This window comes from Ovis canadensis, chromosome 6, assembly GCF_042477335.2.
Source record: "Ovis canadensis isolate MfBH-ARS-UI-01 breed Bighorn chromosome 6, ARS-UI_OviCan_v2, whole genome shotgun sequence".
In the NCBI taxonomy this organism is placed as follows: Eukaryota; Metazoa; Chordata; class Mammalia; order Artiodactyla; family Bovidae; genus Ovis; species Ovis canadensis.
Genome location: NC_091250.1, coordinates 22,799,270 through 22,817,821, shown reverse-complemented (window position 1 = coordinate 22,817,821; position 18,552 = coordinate 22,799,270). Strand labels below are relative to the sequence as shown.

At 40.2% G+C, this 18,552-nt stretch overlaps 1 protein-coding gene across 3 annotated transcripts in view; it reads right to left on the bottom strand.

The window, feature by feature from the left end:
• PRSS12 (serine protease 12) overlaps nt 1-18,552 on the bottom strand; it is an 82,735-nt gene that overhangs the window by 54,545 nt on the left and 9,638 nt on the right. For 2 of the 3 annotated variants that reach the window (XM_069593397.1, XM_069593398.1), the window contains exon 2: nt 855-1,005. In XM_069593397.1, the coding sequence (XP_069449498.1) occupies nt 855-1,005 (151 nt within the window). Of the gene's footprint in view, nt 1-854; nt 1,006-7,443; nt 7,623-12,011; nt 12,151-18,552 lie in introns of all 3 variants that reach the window. The other variant, XM_069593399.1, reaches the window with a different exon arrangement.

Here is an 18,552-nt window from a genome sequence, read left to right as displayed (position 1 = left end):
TTGAAAAAGTGGGGGGGGCGAGTCAGTTGCAAAAACAATTGCAAAAAAATTACAGTTCAAGGTTCAAAACTCATGCTCCAGCATCAAAGACTATGCTTAATTGGACAAAGTGAAACAAGAACTGAGAAGTTTTCATTTTGAGAAGTCTCCACATCAACCCACCGCTACCTACCACAACATGCTAAATAATTTTTTTTCAAATTTAAAGTAAAATATCAACTTTCAGAAGATCTGCCAATATAATTTGAGAGAAACTTTTAGGCCTGCTATACCAATGTTCAAAATCACTAAAGACAAGGATCAGAGGATACAGAATTATAACATACTATTCCAAAGTAATCATAACTAAAGCAACATAATATTGGGTTTTCTGTCTTTATTCCACAAGCTTCATTGCCATATCCTGCACAGGAATTATTTCCTTTGAACATTAATAAACATTCTTTGTTCTAAGCACAACCTAACAAATAAGGAAGCAATGGTCAAAAATTTAGACAATATTTGGGGGAAAGAAGTTGAACTTCAGTTAAAACCTCACAACTAGTTTCATCATATGACTTTGGTAAGTTACTGTGGTTGCCCGTGCTAGTTACTACCTGGGAGTCGGCTCCTGATAAAAAGTGGTAAAAGGCTTAAGATTCTTAAGGATACAAAATCAGTTGAATTCAGATACAAACAGGTTAGATCTATAGGTATACAGATATTCTCTTCAAGGAGACTACAGCCAAATACAATGATCAAAAAGATGGCTTTTTCTATTTGTTCAAAGAAATGTGCAACTTAAACACACCTACCTTTGGGTATGGAAGTAATAAACTTAGAAATGTAAGCAAAACAAAACAAGAACAACCAACCTCAGACCCAGCTGCCTGCAGACCACTTCCGCATCCGCATCATCCCACTGGTCGTCACAGACTGTCCCCCACTGACTGGCATGGTAGACCTCCACTCGGCCCTCACGCACACTGCTCCCCCCAACAAGGCGCAGGGTGGGGAATGCAGGGCCTGCAATATGAAATTAACAACAAATTAAACCTACACATTTACACTGAGAAGATCAGTGTAGAAGATCAGGTATACTCTATTTGTTTGCCATTCTCAATCATAAAGTTATATTTAATAAGCCACTTCAGCAATATGGACATATCCACGCATGTCTAATATATTTTATGATAATCTCAACTGATTTAAATCCTCCAACTTGAATTACACTCATACAAATAGCTGTCAAGAGGAAGCAGTCTAAATTCACTTTTCCCCGAGGACCTCAGAAACCAGAAAAGACACACTCAAAATCTGCAGTTATTGAAAATCCATTTGATTTTTATGGTATTGTGGGGGGCAGCATTTTTTTTGTTTACAGTAACTTGAGCATTACCAACATGTAATTATTAAGAATGGCACTTATATCTATGACATACTTGCTTTCCGAATAGAAATATTTTTACACTTGTAGAGATCAAGTCAAAGTTTACATTATCACATTATATAAGAAGCTGGTGGACATCGCAGCCAGTACCTTCAAAAAAACAATACTGAAGATTCATTTGTGTATGAATCAATTTATTCTCTGTGAAGAATACCAGAGGCTTCCCCATGCAAATTCCCTATTATAGTCTACAATACCCTTATCTAGTTTTATCAGTTTTTTAATTTTTCTCTTTTTCTTAGTCTAGAATTGAGGACACAGGGAACGCCTTTCCCTTTCACTCAAGTACTTCAGATACCCAGCTATGTAGAAGGCATCTAATAAATATTTGTTGACTGACTGGATTGGCAAGCAATGACTAAAAGCCTAGAAAGAATATCTCAAACAATGAAAAATAACTATCGATATCCATCCCTTCAATTCTGTTTCTTAAACAGCTATTAGGCAGAGAGGCACTGCACAAATGCTTCCCCTTAAGAAGCATATTGCCTTGGGATATGGACAACATGAGCACAGACGGGAGACCACTGGGAAGACCCTGCAGGGGTTCAGGTGCAAAAGGTGTTTGCCCACCACTGGGGGAAATTAGGGCATCTCTTCTAAAGAAGCTGTAGCTAAGAAGGCCAAGATGATGGATGGGACTTCATAAGTTAGACATGGGGGATGTGCAGTTCAGACAAAATGAACCGAATGAACAAAAGCATAGAAGCACAAAGCTGTATGTGTTTGGGAAACAGGCCCTCTAATTTTTCTGGAATAAAGAATGTGAGATGGTCAAAGGTTCAGAACAGGCTGGGTCCCTATTAGGAAATTTAGTTTTATCTTTTGCCAAATACTCATCATTTATCCACTTGAAATATGCTTCTAATTCCTCCACAGTATAAGCAGCTATCAATAAACGGTATTTGGACATTCATATTTATATTCAAATATCACACCAGAGAAGAGATTTAGATTAGTGAACATGTACATCTACTCATATGCTGATATTTGTAACACAGTTTTTTTTTTTATATAAGTCAACTAGCACTTGTAATTTGGAAAAGGATAAATGTAGGTTTAATAAACATAACTGTTCTCAACATTATATAGCAGCTTCTTATAATTAATGATTGCTCAATTATGATAAGAAACCTAAATTTACATGTTATTATGTTTATTTTTCTTTTAAGAAGCTTGGAAAATATAGAAACAAACCAATGGAAACAACATAAATTTCTTAAATTATTATATCCTTCTCTGCCTCCTCCTCTCCCCACCCCCATGGTAAGCTTGGAGAAAACAGAAAAACAAAAAAATTTAAGAGGACATTTAAAATTATCTTCAATCTAGAAACATTATGGCACAATTACCTTACATTTTTTAAAATGTTGTGCTTTATTTTTAAATGGAGTTTTTACATTGGTTGTATAAGCATTTGTGAAAATATTAAGAAGCTCAAAGACAAAATTTAGTCACCATCTCACACCTTCCCAACAAATACATGCACAAAAAAAAAATCATTTGAAAGACATTTCAGTGAAGTAGTTGACTCGTACTTAACTTATGGATAAATAAAACTCCCAGACATTTTCATTTATATCGATATTTCCTATGTCAAATACTCAGATACGATCTTCTACTTTGTAAGTGTTGGAAAAGTGCCACATGCCCAGATGCTAAATGTAAATTCGAAACTAAAAGAAAGTGTTAATATTAAAGGTCTGCTGCTGTGCCTTAAGATAGACTCAGTGTTTGCTGCTCTGAGCTATTTGTTTTCATATTCTCATTTAATTTACCATAAAAGCATATTTTTTCATTCCCACTTCTAATTTTATCTCAACCTTTGATATATATATGCTTACACCAACCTTAAATTTATCTTTGCAGCCAGAGTATAAACAAGTGGATAGATTATAGAGAATGGAGAGCTTTTTTAAAAAAAAAAAAAAAGAGTAGACAGAGATCCTGAAAAAAATGATTGTTTTCAAAATTTTACTTACTTCACTACTTGAAAAACGTTAACATATTTTACCAGTTAGGTTGAACACAGAATACAAGCAATATCTACAAAAAGCAGTGTACCATTGAGCCCGATTCAGAGCATCCCTGATGTAGCAAAGTGTAAACATGTATTTGCCAAAGGTAGGATTACCAAGTGGAGAAGGCAATGGCACCCCATTCCAGTACTCTTGCCTGGAAAATCCCATGGACGGAGGAGCCTGGTAGGCTGCAGTCCATGGGGTCGCAAAGAGTTGGACACGACTCTGCGACTTCCCTTTCACTTTTCACTTTCATGCATTAGAGAAGGAAATGGCAACCCACTCCAGTGTTCTTGCCTGGAGAATCCCAGGGACGGGGGAGCCTGGTGGGCTGCCATCTATGGGGTCGCACAGAGTCGGTCATGACTGAAGCCACTTAGCAGCAGCAGCAGTATTACCAAGAGGTGGAGAGGCAAAGGAAGAAAAGGAAAACCTTACAAGACATAAAAGATTTAGAATGCACCTTGCACCCACAAAAGGACTGCAGCTCTCCAAGCACACCCTTGTATGAGATCTTGCACCATTTCCATTGGGTCTTCCAGTCAGTTCACAGGAACCACCCTACCTTGGATCTTCCTATGTTTTGCAGAGGGAGCATATCAATTCCTTCCCTGATACTTGTACTCAATCAGAAACCATTGCCCACGGCTGTCTGCTGGCATTCTAAGACCTGGGACATTTGATCACGCTGCTATCTCCAAGAAAATCCAAAAAAGTGTGATAGCCACAGGTTGTGGTCACACATTAAAACAACCATGGACTCCAGAAAACCCACCCACCATTGTGAAACTAACAGCCTAGAAAGAATATCCCAAACAAGGAAAAATAACCAGCAAAGGGAGCTTCTCCCGCTGCTTCTGTTCACATGATCATACACACATCTGTATACTGAAACCATATACTCATCACCAATGCTGCAGATGGTGACTGCAGCCATGAAATTAAAAGACGTTTCCTCCTTGGAAGGAAAGTTATGACCAACCTAGATAGCATATTAAAAACCAGGGACATTACTTTGCCAACAAAGGTCCGTCTCGTCAAGGCTATGGTTTTTCCACTGGTCATGTATGGATGTAAGAGTTGGACTATAAAGAAAGCTGAGCGCTGAAGAATTGATGCTTTTGAACTGTGATGCTGGAGAAGACTCTTGAGTCCCCTGGACTGCAAGGAGGTCCGACCAGTCCATCTGAAAGGAGATCAGTCCTGAGTGTTCACTGGAAGGACTGATGTAGAAGCTGAAGGTCCAGTACTTTGGCTACCTGATGTGAAGTGCTGACTCATTTGAAAAGACCTTGATGCTCGGAAAGACTGAAGGCAAGAGGAGAAGGGGACGACACAAGATGAGATGGTTCGACGGCATCACTGACTCAATGGAGATGAGTTTGAGTAAATTCCAGGAGTTGGTGATGGACAGAGAGGCCTGGCATGCCACGGTCCATTGTGTTGCAAATAGCCAAACATGACTGAGCAACTGAACTGAACTGAATGCCTAGGACATCATGCATAGAAGGAGCCCTCATCCAAGGTACCGATTTGTTTTATGAACAAAGTTATTAGAACACTAATAACTATGATTCTATTCTATTCTATAAAGTGAAAATATTTTGTTGTAGTTGCTGTATTTTATTTTTGGTTTCAAGATGGTTTTTAACTTCATTCCATCACAATTTTTCATTACCCAAATAAGTGTTTCATATACAGTATATAACAATTCTATAAACAAATTAGATTAAAACAGAAAATACGTGAAGTGAGGTCAGGCTTCCCAGGTAGTCCAGTGGTTTAGAGTTTGCCTTGCAATGCAGGGGACACCAGTTCAATCCCTGGTCTGGGACGATCCCACATGCTAGGGGACAGTTAGGCCCAAGCTTCACAAATACTAAAGCCTGCATGCTCTAGAGCCTGTGCTCCACAGTAAGAAAAGCCACCTCAGTGAGAGGCCCGTGCACTGCAACTAGACAGTAGCCCCTACTTACTGCAACGGGAGAGAGCCCGTGCACAGCAGTAAAGACTCGGTGCAACCAAAAAATTTTTAATCAATACAGTGAAAATGAGTATACTACCCAAAGTAATCTACAGATTCAATGCAATCCTTATCAAGCTACCAACGGTATTTTTCACAGAGCTAGAACAAATAATTTCACAATTTGTATGGAAATACAAAACAACTCAAATAGCCGAAGCAATCTTGTGAAAGAAGAATGGAACTAGAGGAATCAACCTGCCTGACTTCAGGCTCTACTACAAAGCCACAGTCATCAAGACAGTATGGTACTGGCACAAAGACAGAAATATAGATCAATGGAACAAAATAGAAAGCCCAGAGATAAATCCATGCACCTATGGACACCTTAGCTTTGACAAAGGAGGCAAGAATATACAATGGAGAAAAGACAATCTCTTTAACAAGTGGTGCTGGGAAAACTGGTCAACCACTTGTAAAAGAATGAAACTAGAACACTTGCTAACAGCATACACAAAAATAAACTCAAAAAGAATTAAAGATCTGAACGTAAGACCAGAAACTATAAAACTCCTAGAGGAGAACGTAGGCAAAACACTCTCCGACATAAATCACAGCAGGATCCTCTATGACCCACCTCCCAGAATACTGGAAATAAAAGCAAAAATAAACAAATGGGACCTAATTAAAATTAAAAGCTTCTGCACAACAAAGGAAAATATAAGCAAGGTGAAAAGACAGCCTTCGAAATGGGAGAAAATAATAGCAAATTAAGCAACTGACAAACAACTAATCTCAAAAATATACAAGCAACTCCTGCAGCTCAATTCCAGAAAAATAAAAGACCCAATCAAAAAATGGGCCAAAGAACTAAACAGACATTTCTCCAAAGAAGACATACAGATGGCTACCAAACACATGAAAACATGCTCAACATCACTCATTATCAGAGAAATGCAAATCAAAACCACAATGAGGTACCATTTCACGTCAATCAGAATGGCTGCTATCCAATAGTCTATAAGCAATAAATGCTGGAGAGGGTGAGGAGAAAAGGGAACCCTCTTACACTGTTGGTGGGAATGCAAACTAGTACAGCCACTACGGAGAACAGTGTGGAGATTCCTTTAAAAACTGGAAATAGAACTGCCTTATGATCCAGAAATCCCACTGCTGGGCATACACGCTGAAGAAACCAGAATGGAAAGAGACTCATGTACCCCAATGTTCATCACAGCACTGTGTATAATAGCCAGGACATGGAAGCAACCTAGATGTCCATCAGCAGATGAACAGATAAGAAAGCTGTGATACATATACTCCATATACACAATGGAGTATTACTCAGCCATTAAAAAGAATACATTTGAATCAGTTCTAATGAAGTGGATGAAACTGGAACCTATTATACAGAGTAAAGTAAGTCAGAAAGAGAAACACCAATACAGTATACTAATGCATATATATGGAATTTAGAAAGATGGTAACGATAATCCTGTATGCAAGACAGCAAAAGAGACACAGATGTATAGAACAGTCTTTTGGACTCTGTGGGGGAGGGAGAGGGTGGGATGATTTGGGAGAATGGCACTGAAACATGTATAATATCATATATGAAACGAATTGCCAGTCCAGGTTCAATGCAGGACACAGGATGCTTGGGGCTGGTGCACTGGGATGACCCAGAGGGATGGTACAGGGAGGGAGGAGGGAGGGTGGTTCAGTATGGGGAACACGTGTACACCCGTGGTGGATTCATGTTGATGTGTAACAAAACCAATACAATAGTGTAAAGTAATTAGCCTTCAATTAAGTAAATAAAAATTAAAAAACAACTGATTTCAAATGTAAGTCGAACTGTTAGATGAATTCCTTTGAAGACTAATTAGATTGTTGATAGACCATGATGATTTAGACTCAAGTCTGTATTTAAAAGCTTAGGAAAACATTTAACTAAGACACGTTTTTCATCTGGAATGCTGAAAACAGAATAAAAGTAAAGCAAGAGAATAATTTTTTTTTTTTTTTACCATGGGAAAAGCTACACAGGACAGCAGCTGCCATCTTCTCAGAACACGCCCCGCCCTGCCAGATGTCTCTTTCACAAAGCAGTATATTTTCTTCATCTCCTCGGCAACGGACATTGCTCCAATAAATGGGAATAAGGCCCAGTTCAGAAAATGGGGTTTGTTTTGCAACTCCTTTTCCTCTGGAAGTACAATGCTCAAGGTTAGGTTGATCAAATGTAGGCTAACTTTTATCAAAGCGCTAGGGTTTTACAGAATGGAAGAAATCAATAAAGGTGGATGTGGAAGAAAAAGACAAACATGATGGATTATGTAAATTTCAAGGAAATCAAAACATTAGATCAGAAAGACTACCTATGGCAATCCTTCTAATTAACCTTGAATAACTAATGCTAGGCATATGCCTTTATCTACAGCTGATTTTACACGAAAATGGGCAAATACTACAGACATAAAACAGGAGTCTGGATGGTTATGTGGAAGAAGTGTGTCTGTCCTGTGGTCTAGGGGGACTTGGATTCCAGTCAGCTGCAAATTACTCTAACATGTCTCTAAGTCCTTCCTTCTGATACATGAAAGAAGTCTGGATGCTTGAAGAGTCTTTCCTACTCCAATATTTTACGCTGTCATTTCTAAAACAATTATTATTACCACACCTAGGCAAGGTAATATCAAGAGAGACCATCCATTCTCATTTAAAAAAATTTTACGTATATATAATAGTATTTGCTAGCAAGACTTTGAAATCAATTAAGATAACTCATCTAGCCTACATACTTTTAACCTCTGATAGGTACAATACTGAAATTAAATTTTTAAAAGATTAAATGCTTATCTGAATAACATGATGACCTCTAGAACTGTCTCCATGCGACAGCTTCCATTAAGCCAACAATAAATATTTGGGGTGTGTCTAAAATGTGAATCTCTCTTGACAGCAATAAAGCCAGGTTGCTCTGCCCTTATTTGAAATTCTCTTTTATTAATGGACTACTAAGAGATGATTTTCCAGGCAAGAGCTCTGGAGTGAATTGCCATTTCCTTCTCCAGGGGATCTTTCCAACCCAGGAATCAAACCCCGGTCTCCTGCACTGCAGGCAGACCCGTTACCGTCTGAGCCACCGGGGCATCTACTAAGAGATGAAGGAATCAGATCAGCTTATTTGAAGTTTATGTTTGCAGAAAGGTAGTTTACATTCTTTTATCAATCAAGAGAATCTCTGTAATTCACATCTCCACTACAGAGCTTGTTTTTAATTGGCGCATAGCTGATTTACAATGTTGTGTCTGCTGTACAAAGAAGTGAATCAGCTATGCATATACATATATCCATTCTTTTTTAGATTATTTTCCCATATAGGTTATCACAGAGCACTGAGTAGTTCCCTGTGCTATAAAACAGGTACTTCTTAATGATCTATTTTATAATAGTAGCGTGTACATATGAATCCCAATCTCCCAATTTATCCCTCCCTACTGTTCCCCCTTAGTAATCGTAAGATTGTTTTCTACATCTGTAACTGTATTTTGTAAATAAGTTCATTTGTACCATTTTCGTTTTTTCTTATGTCAGTCTCACAGAAAATTTCATTCTTCCCTGATTTTCAGGGATAATAAAAGCACGGGGAGAAAGGTTCGTGAAGGAAGACACTGACACCAGCCGACAAATCTGTTACACCGTCAGGCTGTCGAAGAAAAAGCACCCAGCCAACATTCTTTGTGACTTGCCCACCAGCCAAGGACTGTTTGCCAGACAAAATACCGGAGATGAAATCAGTAATTAACATGCTAACACCATAACTCTTTGTAGGCTCTCCCCTTCCTCTTGCTTTTTCCCTGATTTATTCCAACCCTCATTGTAAAAACTTAGTGAAGTTGTTGCTTAAAACTAATCGTTTAGTTAACTAATCGTTTAGTTGCTAAGTCGTGACTCTTTGCAATCCCACGGACTGGAGCCCACCAGGTTCCTCTGTCCACGGAATTTCCCATCAAGAAAACCGGAGTGGGTTGCCACTTCCTTCTCCAGAGGCTCTTCCTGACCTAGAGATAAAACTTGAATCTCTTGCACTGGCAGGTGGATTCTTTACAGATAAGACACCAGGGAAGCTTAATTAAGTATTGTTGTTGCTGTTGTTCAGTCGCTCAGTCATGTCCAACTCTTTGAGACCCCAAGGCCTGCAGCACACCAGGCTTCCCTTTCCTTCATCATCTCCAGGAGCTTGCTCAAACTCATGTCCATTGAGTCAGTGATGCCATCCAATTATCTCATCATCCCCTTCTCCTCCTGCCTTCCATCTTTCCCAGCATCAGGGTCTTTTCCAATCAGTCAGCTCTTCACATCAGGTGGCCAAAGTACTGGAGCTTCAGCTTCAGCATCAGTCCTTCCAATAAATATTCAGGGTTGACTCCCTTTAGGATTGCCTGGTATGATCTCCTTGAATCTAAGGGACTCTCAAGAGTATCCTCCACACCACAGTCGGAAAGCATCAATTAAGTATTACATTAACCCTTAAGCCCTCAAGGTTAGCCTGTACTAAATACTAATTTCCCACCTTCCAAGTGAGAAGACAGGAAACGCACAAATTAAAACTCTTACTGATCTGACTTAGTGGACTAATCTTTTCATTTGTGTCATCCCATTAGATATTACCACTCATTGATTATTAATCCAAAATATTTGCAAATGGAAAGTTTTTCTTTCAGGCCTTTATTTTTTCATAACAAGATATTTTCCAAGCTTTTTAAAGATCCTTGGTGATAAAGGTCAAGAAAAATATAGGGCATGTATACTTGGAAAAAATAAATGATACACAAAAACAGAACGATAACAACAAAACCAAAACCATTCATTCCAAAATGGAAACTTCTGCTCCTGGGAAACCCCTTGAAACAAAGCATAAAGGTACTGGGCATGGTGGGAGTCAGTGTACACCAGTCCATTTTAAGGAGAGTGCCTAGGGTCAGCCTCAAGGCATGAGGAGGAGAGGGTGAGAGAGGATGAGATGGTTGGATGGCATCGCTGACTCAATGGACATGAGTTTGGATAAACCCCGGGAGTTGGTGATGGACAGGGAGGCCTGGCGTGCAGCGGTCCATGGGGTCGCAAAGAGTCGGACACGCCTGAGCGACTGAACTCAACTGAACTGAGGATGGGAGGAAGGGCCAGCAGCTTCCCAGGAAGACGGGTGCTGCTGGGCCTAGGGAGTTGCCATTTCTTACAGAATCTTCTCGGTGCAGAAACCTATGTCCCAGGATATCACAACTTACCCAGCATGGGATGAAACTGCAAATGAACTTCACCTCCTACTCACACACACAATAGTGGAATTTGTGGGTGGCTCAAGGTAGAAAGACAAAAGCAAATGACAGCAACCACAGGCTGCACAGGCTACTGGGAAAATGAAAATCTTAGGACCCAATTCTTTGTTTCCTGGCACTGAAGAATCCGATTGTTAAATCAAAGACCAAAAGATGCTTTTCTTTTTGGACCAGTTAGCTTCTGCCCATTTCCTAGCCAATTCAGTTCAGTTCAGTTGCTTAGTCGTTACTCTTTGCAAACCCATGGACTGCAGTGTGCCTGGCCTCCCTGTCCATTGCCAACCTCCGGAGTTTACTGAAACTCATATCCATTGAGTCGGTGATGCCAACTAAGCATCTCATCCTCTGTCGTCCCCTTCTCCTGCCTTCAATCTTTCCCAGCATCAGGGTCCTTTCAAATGAGTCAGCTCTGCACATGAGGTGGCCAAAGTATTGGAGTTTCAGCTTTAGCATCAGTCCTTCCAAAGAACAGCCAGGACTGATTTCCTTTAGGATGGACTGGTTGGATCTCCTTGCAGTCCAAGGGACCCTCAAGAGTCTTCTCCAACACCACAGTTCAAAAGCATCAATTCTTTGGTGCTTAGCTTTCTTCACAGTCCAACTCTCACAGCCATACATGACCACTGGAAAAACCATAGCTTTGATGAGACAGACCTTTGTTGGCAACCACGCCTCCGCTGAAGACTCCTGGACACTCACGGGCAAGTCTGGGTCAGTGTCTTGAGGGGTCTCTGCTCCTATCTCCTGGGTCCGGGTGCACACAAGGTTCTGTTTGTGCCCTCCAAGAGTCTGTTTCCCCAGTCCTGTGGAAGTTCTGGCGGCTCTATGGTGGGCTTAATGGTGACCTCCTCCAAGAGGGCTTATGCCACACCCAGGGCTGCGGCACCCAGAGCCCTTGCCCCTGAGGCAGGCCACTGCTGACCCGGACCTCTGCAGGAGACACTCAAACACAGCCTGTCTCAGTCTCTGTGGGGTCTCTGGGTCCTGGTGTGCACAAGGTTTGTCTGAGCCCTCTGAGTGTCTCTGGCAGGTGTTTCCTAGTCAGTAGGGGTAGTAACAAGTGAAGTGCATTTGTGTATAAAGGAACTCACTCCTCCCATTGGGGGCTCTTTCTTTAAAAGTCTTCTGCAAGAAGTCAGTGAGGAATGTGAGAGAAGGAGAAGGAGGAGGTGACCTCTCCAAGGTAACGGCAGGGGGCCAGCACCCCCTTCAGGTCTCAGCAGACAGATTCGGTCAAGGTCGAACAAACTCACCCCAGCCGCAGCTGGTGACAAACGACTGAGGCATCAGCGTCGTCCCAGTGGCTGCTACAAATGACGCCCCAGACTCCGTTCTCATATACTTCTACTGTGCCTTCAAAGGCGCTTTTGCCACCACGAAGCCGGACTGACCCTAAACGGAAAAGAATCCCCACATCCTTGAATAGAACATAACCCTTTGAACATACTGAACAAGTCCTCGGGTAACATGCTGAGAGAGCCAGGCTTTCACTGTTCACAGCAAGTCCTCCTTTCTTTAAATGAGAATTGAGCAGGCTCTTTTTTTTTTTAATTAACATCCTGATGTCAATGCTAAGGATACTTTCTTTTTTAACCCAGGCAAACAGAAGTCCCAAGGGAAAAAGTGGAAGCCTTTGACTAATGGCTGATATTGCATTCCACATATTTGATTACATCACATATGAAGTTCTTATCACTTATATATCACTTTCCATCTTCATGAGAGGTCACAGATTTAAAAAAAACAAAATCAGAAACAAATACAATACTGTTTATAAGTTACCTGTTATTGGCTGTTGTATCTTCCTTCTATCTGTTCTTCCAGTAAAGGAGAATAAATGTTTTTCCCCTTTTAGCCTCTACCAGTAGTTGTGAGAAGTCTAAAGATAATGTCTAAAGTTTCAGAAAGGTGTTAAGTGTCAGAATTATTGTCTAATGTTAGGCTTAAGGAAACTGCCCCTAGGGAGAGTGGTGTGGTGTAACTGAACGGCCCTTGAACTTCAGTTCTCTTTACACAGGATCCCCACTCAGCTGCTCCACAGTCCATAATTTGAGTCATTCTTCTCAGTCTTAAAAGAGTCAAAAATTTAAATTAGAGCATCCCTGGGAAGATAATATTTTAAGTCTTATCCCTTAACTGTGGATCAAAGTGGTTACTAGGCTTACTGTGGTGATTATTTCATAACATATGCAAATTCCAATCACCATGCAGTACATCTCAAACCAACATAATAGCGTACATCAAATATATTTCGGGGTTTTTTTTAAGTGTGCATCAAAGGACTACGCTTCTCTTCTCACCAGCACTTTTTAGAGTCAGTCCTGAGGCTGCAGTTGAGATATGCAGAGGTAGAATCAAACTCAGACAACTCAAAAATTTCATAAAAGTCTGTGAAAAGTCACTTAAGATGACCTTTATTTCATAGGTAAAGAAGAAATTAAATTTTACTAAAAATTTCTGGCATATTTTACGTATTTCAAAGTAATCTATGGCTTTATAATTATTTTTCAAAAATAATAGATTCTAAATCATCCATTCATTTCATTTGCACTAGCCTAGATATCTATCACTATTATTTTCCACACAATCGTCCTTAAAAAATGTAACTAAGAAACACATATCATCTCTCACGATAAATACATCCTTAAAAAATGTAACTAAGAAACACATATCCTATCTCTCACATATCCTATCTCTCATGTCATTTAATTCAAACAAAAGGCAAGAACAAATGGAGGCAAAGTTGCACTGCCAAATCCCGATTACTCAAGAGAGAACGTGGGCGTGCATCATTCATACAGCAGATAATCTAAAACTCATTCATTTATATTCTCAGTTCAGTTCAGTTCAGTCGCTCAGTCGTGTCCAACTCTTTGCGACCCCATGAATCGCAGCACGCCAGGCCTCCCTCTCCATCACCAACTCCCAGAGTTTACCCAAACTCATGTCTATCGAGTCGATGATGCCATCCAGCCATCTCATCCTCTGTCGTCCCCTTCTCCTTCTGCCCCCAATCCCTCCCAGCATCAGGGTCCTTTCCAATGAGTCAACTCTTCGCATGAGGTGGCCAAAGTATTGGAGTTTCAGCTTTAGCATCTGTCCTTCCAAAGAACACCCAGGACTGATCTCCTTTAGAATGGACTGGTTGGATCTCCTTGCAGTCCAAGGGACTCTCAAGAGTCTCCTCCAACACCACAGTTCAAAAGCATCAATTCTTTGGCGCTTGGCTTTCTTTATAGTCCAACTCTCACATCCATACATGACCACTGGAAAAACCATAGCCTTGACTAGATGGACCTTTGTTGGCAAAAGTAACATCTCTGCTTTTTAATATGCTATTTAGGTTAGTCATAACCTTCTTTAATTCAGACCAAGCAAGAGGAAGCCCTGTCTAGCTCAGTGAAAATGTTAGGGGGAAATACCAACTGAAACCGCTCGCCCTGGCCAGGCACCACAGTAGCCTTCTGCATGATTTCTTTTATGACAGGAGGTCCTGGTAAAGAACATGAAACTAACAAGCCACCACCAACCAGAAGAATTTGGGAAAGCTCCAAAGGAGCCACCAATCCCTATGTCCTACCAACTTCCCAGAATCCTCCTCACTGGATTCCATCTTGACTGAGCAATGCCTGTACCAACAGGAAGGACCTGAGTCAGAATGATTGTCCAGAGACAACCGGGAAACTAATCTCATCACCACAGATCCCAAGGCTGTGAGCCATGGGGCAGAGCAGTTCTCCTGGATTCCCTTACATTACTGCTCTCCACCCAGGCCCCCCTTCCCAATAAAATCTCTTGCTTTGTCAGCCCATGTGCCTCCTCAGACAATTCATTTCTCAGTGTCAGACAAGAGCCCACTCTTAAGAGGTCCCCTTTCCTGCAACAAAAAGTGTGAACTATAGAATATTTTTAAAGAAATATGTCCAAAGAGTTTAACTGAACTTTAATGATTTTTTATAATCACAAAATGTCTTCCATAGAGACCCACATAATACTAATGTCATGCACAATAAAAACATCTTTTGATTTTTTCCAAATCAAAGAATTCATTTGTTCACCTCAAACACATGTTATTTGAAATGATATTTAATCTGAAAGTGAAAGTCGCTCAGTCGTATCTGACTCTTTGTGGCCCCATGACTATACAGTCTATGGAATTCTCCAGGCCAGAATACTGGAGTGGGTAGCCGTCTCCTTCTGCACAGGGATCATCCCAACCCAGGGATCGAACCCAGGTCTCCCACATTGCAGGCAGATTCTTTACCAGCTGAGCCACCAGGGAAACTGTTTAATCTATTACCTGTTTATTAATTCACCACCACCACAAATACCACCATCAAATTATTCATGTCAAAGGGTTGGACAAAAGTTCTAGCAATGAAAACAAACTGGAACTCTACTTATGCATGTTAAATAATCACAATAAAATGCAAAATATTGCCCAAATCACTAAAAAGCTTTCAAAGAAAAAATGATGCAGACATATTATCTAAATGATTAAGGCATCTACAAATGAGGAGAAAACTCTGCATAATGTGTAATTGTTACCATAACATCACTATAACAAAAATGATAGCACTGGAAATAATTTCCAGGTCAACTATCAGTTCTACCATCATTCTTCACATGCGCCAAACACGCTCTGAAAACCTGGGTTTGTTTATCTGTATTCACTATATGGCAAGAAATGTGGAGTGCTCATCCAATTTTCCTTTAACAAATGGATACAAATACTTGCAATTCTGGAAAGGCAGTTTGCATGTCAATGAATAACAAATTCTCTGGCAGAATCCATTCTCAACACCAACATCCCCAAAGCACACACCTGCCTAGCAGTGGCCCTCCACATAGTTTATCCTTTCCTTACGCCATAAAAATTTCCAAAATATCTGAGTAATCATCTACTTTGAACTCAGTAAGTATGTCTTACTGGTATGTAATTCCATGAAGTTTATACTTCCAATAATTTTTTGAAAGAACTTTTTAAAAATATATCAGCATGATAATATGCCTAAGATAACAGAAGCATGAACACACAATTCATACTACATACATTTAAGACAGGCAGTAGTTTTTGTTTGGCTTTGGTTTTACTTTGTTCTTGCTTCACTTAGCTCTCTCAGAATGCTTAAGACGGTTGAACTGTAATTGGTTTCCCTTAATTTATGGATGCACCCCACTCCAGTACTCTTGCCTGGAAAATCCCATGGATGGAGGAGCCTGGTAGGCTGCAGTCCATGGGGTAGCGAAGAGTCGGACACGACTGAGCGACTTCACTTTCACTTTTTACTTTCATGCATTGGAGAAGGAAATGGCAACCCACTCCAGTGTTCTTGCCTGGAGAATCCCAGGGACGGGGGAGCCTGAGGAGCTGCAGTCTATGGGGTTGCACAGAGTCGGACATGACTGAAGTGATTTAGCAGCAGCAGCAGCAATTTATGGATGAGGAAGCTATGGAGCCAATCAACTGAGCAGTTGCAGAGCCATGACAAACTGCCTCCCAGATTCCTTCCCTTGCGACCAGTCCCTTGCCTCCGAACCTGAGCAAAGACTTGGTATGCAATAAGCACCTTTCAACAGCTCAGGCACCACTTTATGCAATCTGCCATGTTGGCATTCACCAGCATGGTGAAATATTACAAATCTACCAAACATTACATGGGAATAAACTAGCCAGGCAGATCCATAAGACAGTCTTAAGAGTTTCTCTATACTACACAACACGAGAGAAGTGGCTTTCTGGTGATCTATATTTGAGGCTAATCCTCCAGTGGAGGCTGATTTGTCCCATGGGCTGTACAAATTTCTAGGACTATACATTTGCACAAATTTATAGGTACAAAATTACAAGAGAAAATACCCTTAGCTCAATAAAAAAAAAAAAAACAGAGAGAGAGAAGAGGATAAAACAATAAAGCAATCCACAAAGGCCAGAGCCTGGTAAACTCATTTCTATTACTATCTTACTAACAATAAAATTCTTCAGACAAATTCTGAATATTTGGTAAATATTTGGTAAATATTGCTCCATTGTCAGGGCCTCTTATTACCAAAAATTGATGTCTTCCTCGGTCCACATTTTCCTACTTCCGCCCAGCACTTTGTGATGTTCCTCATAGTCTCAGCTCATGTTTCTCTGCAACACCAAGGTGAATCCAGGGTTGCATGGTCTTAAAGTCTCTCATGTGCCAGTTTGATGGAAAATATTCTATTCTAAATATTCCTATTTTTAAAAAGTGTTAACAACCGTAATCTAAAATTTGAAGTCTCAGAGGTTTTAGATCAACTATAGTAGTCATTACTAATTTACAGACTAAACCAGTAATAGAAAAAAGTCTGGAACTATAAAGCTATGCATGATGGCATGTCATGGAGAGGAGCCCCTAGAGTTCATGGAAAGAATTATTGCAAAAAACAAAGAAAACTGTCAGTTGTACCAGCCTCTTGGTATTAACAACTACCTAAAGGCAAAATGTGCCAATACACAACAATGGCCAGAATTCTATTACCTTAACTCCCTGCCAAAAATGTTGAACTTGGGGTACGATGGGGTGGGAGGGAGGTTCAACAGAGCAGGGACATACATATACCTATGGCTGATTCGTGTTGATGTATGGCAGAAACCAACACAATATTGTAAAGCAATTATCCTCCAATTGAAAATGAATACACTTTTTAAAAATGTTGAAATCACTGTCATTTTAGTTTACTACTATTTTTTATTATGTAAACATATCTCCAGTTTTATAAAAGAAAAGGAACATAAAAGATTTTTGTTACAGAAATTGGCTTTATGGATAACTTAGCTAAAAAAAATAAATAAATAAGGATTCCTAAAACAAAGAGACATTCCAGAGGGGTTCTCCTCTGCCATGTTATCAGTCTCACTCAATACAAGGTAGTCTAGAGAAAGAGAGCTAACTAGATTAAATCTCTCTTCACAAGTTTCATTGGTTCTCAAGGCTATTGCAGTGGGCTCAGTTCCTTCCCCTCAAAAGATGCTGAAGCACTGACCTCCAGTGACTGTGTGAATTTATTTGGAAATAGGGTCTTTGCAGAGGATCAAGATAAATGAGGTCATTAGGGTGGGCTCCAGTCCAGTATGGCTATGATCTTATAAAAAGGAGAGATTTGGATAGACACACATAGGGAGAACAGCATCCGGAGGTTGCAGTTACATTTTCACAAGCCAAGGAACGATCAGAAGCTAGGAGAGAGCCCTGGACCAGATCCTTCCCTAGTGTCTTGAGAGGAAGTATGGCTCTGCTGACACTGATCTTGGACTTCCAGTCCCCAGAACTGTGAAATAACAAGTTTCTTTGTTTAAGCCACTCGGTTTGTGGTACTCATTACAGCAGCTCTAGCGAACTAATAGACCCATTCTGGTATTATCCCTCTGTGGACAGCTGGCAAAACCTCCCTTCTCACCGTCCATACTTCAAGAAGACCTAAAAGAAATATCAGGAAAGGAACCAAACAGGTCAGTTATCTTTGTTCTCTAAATCCAGCTCATTCCAAAATTAGCCAAATGAAAAGTTATGCCTGTTTAGTTAACTCCTTAAGATATACTTATACAATAGCACTCACTCATGCGACAGAAAAAACAGCAGTATTCTGAACAGAATTAAAAATAAATATTTCTGAAATTGTAAAAATCACAGTTTGATAAATGAGTAATAGAAATTTAATGTTATCACCCAAATCCTTTCTCATCCATTACTGAACTTCACAGAGGCACAAAATAATTAATGTTAGTCAGCTCTATTGTTCTGGTGGAATCAGAAATTCATGCTG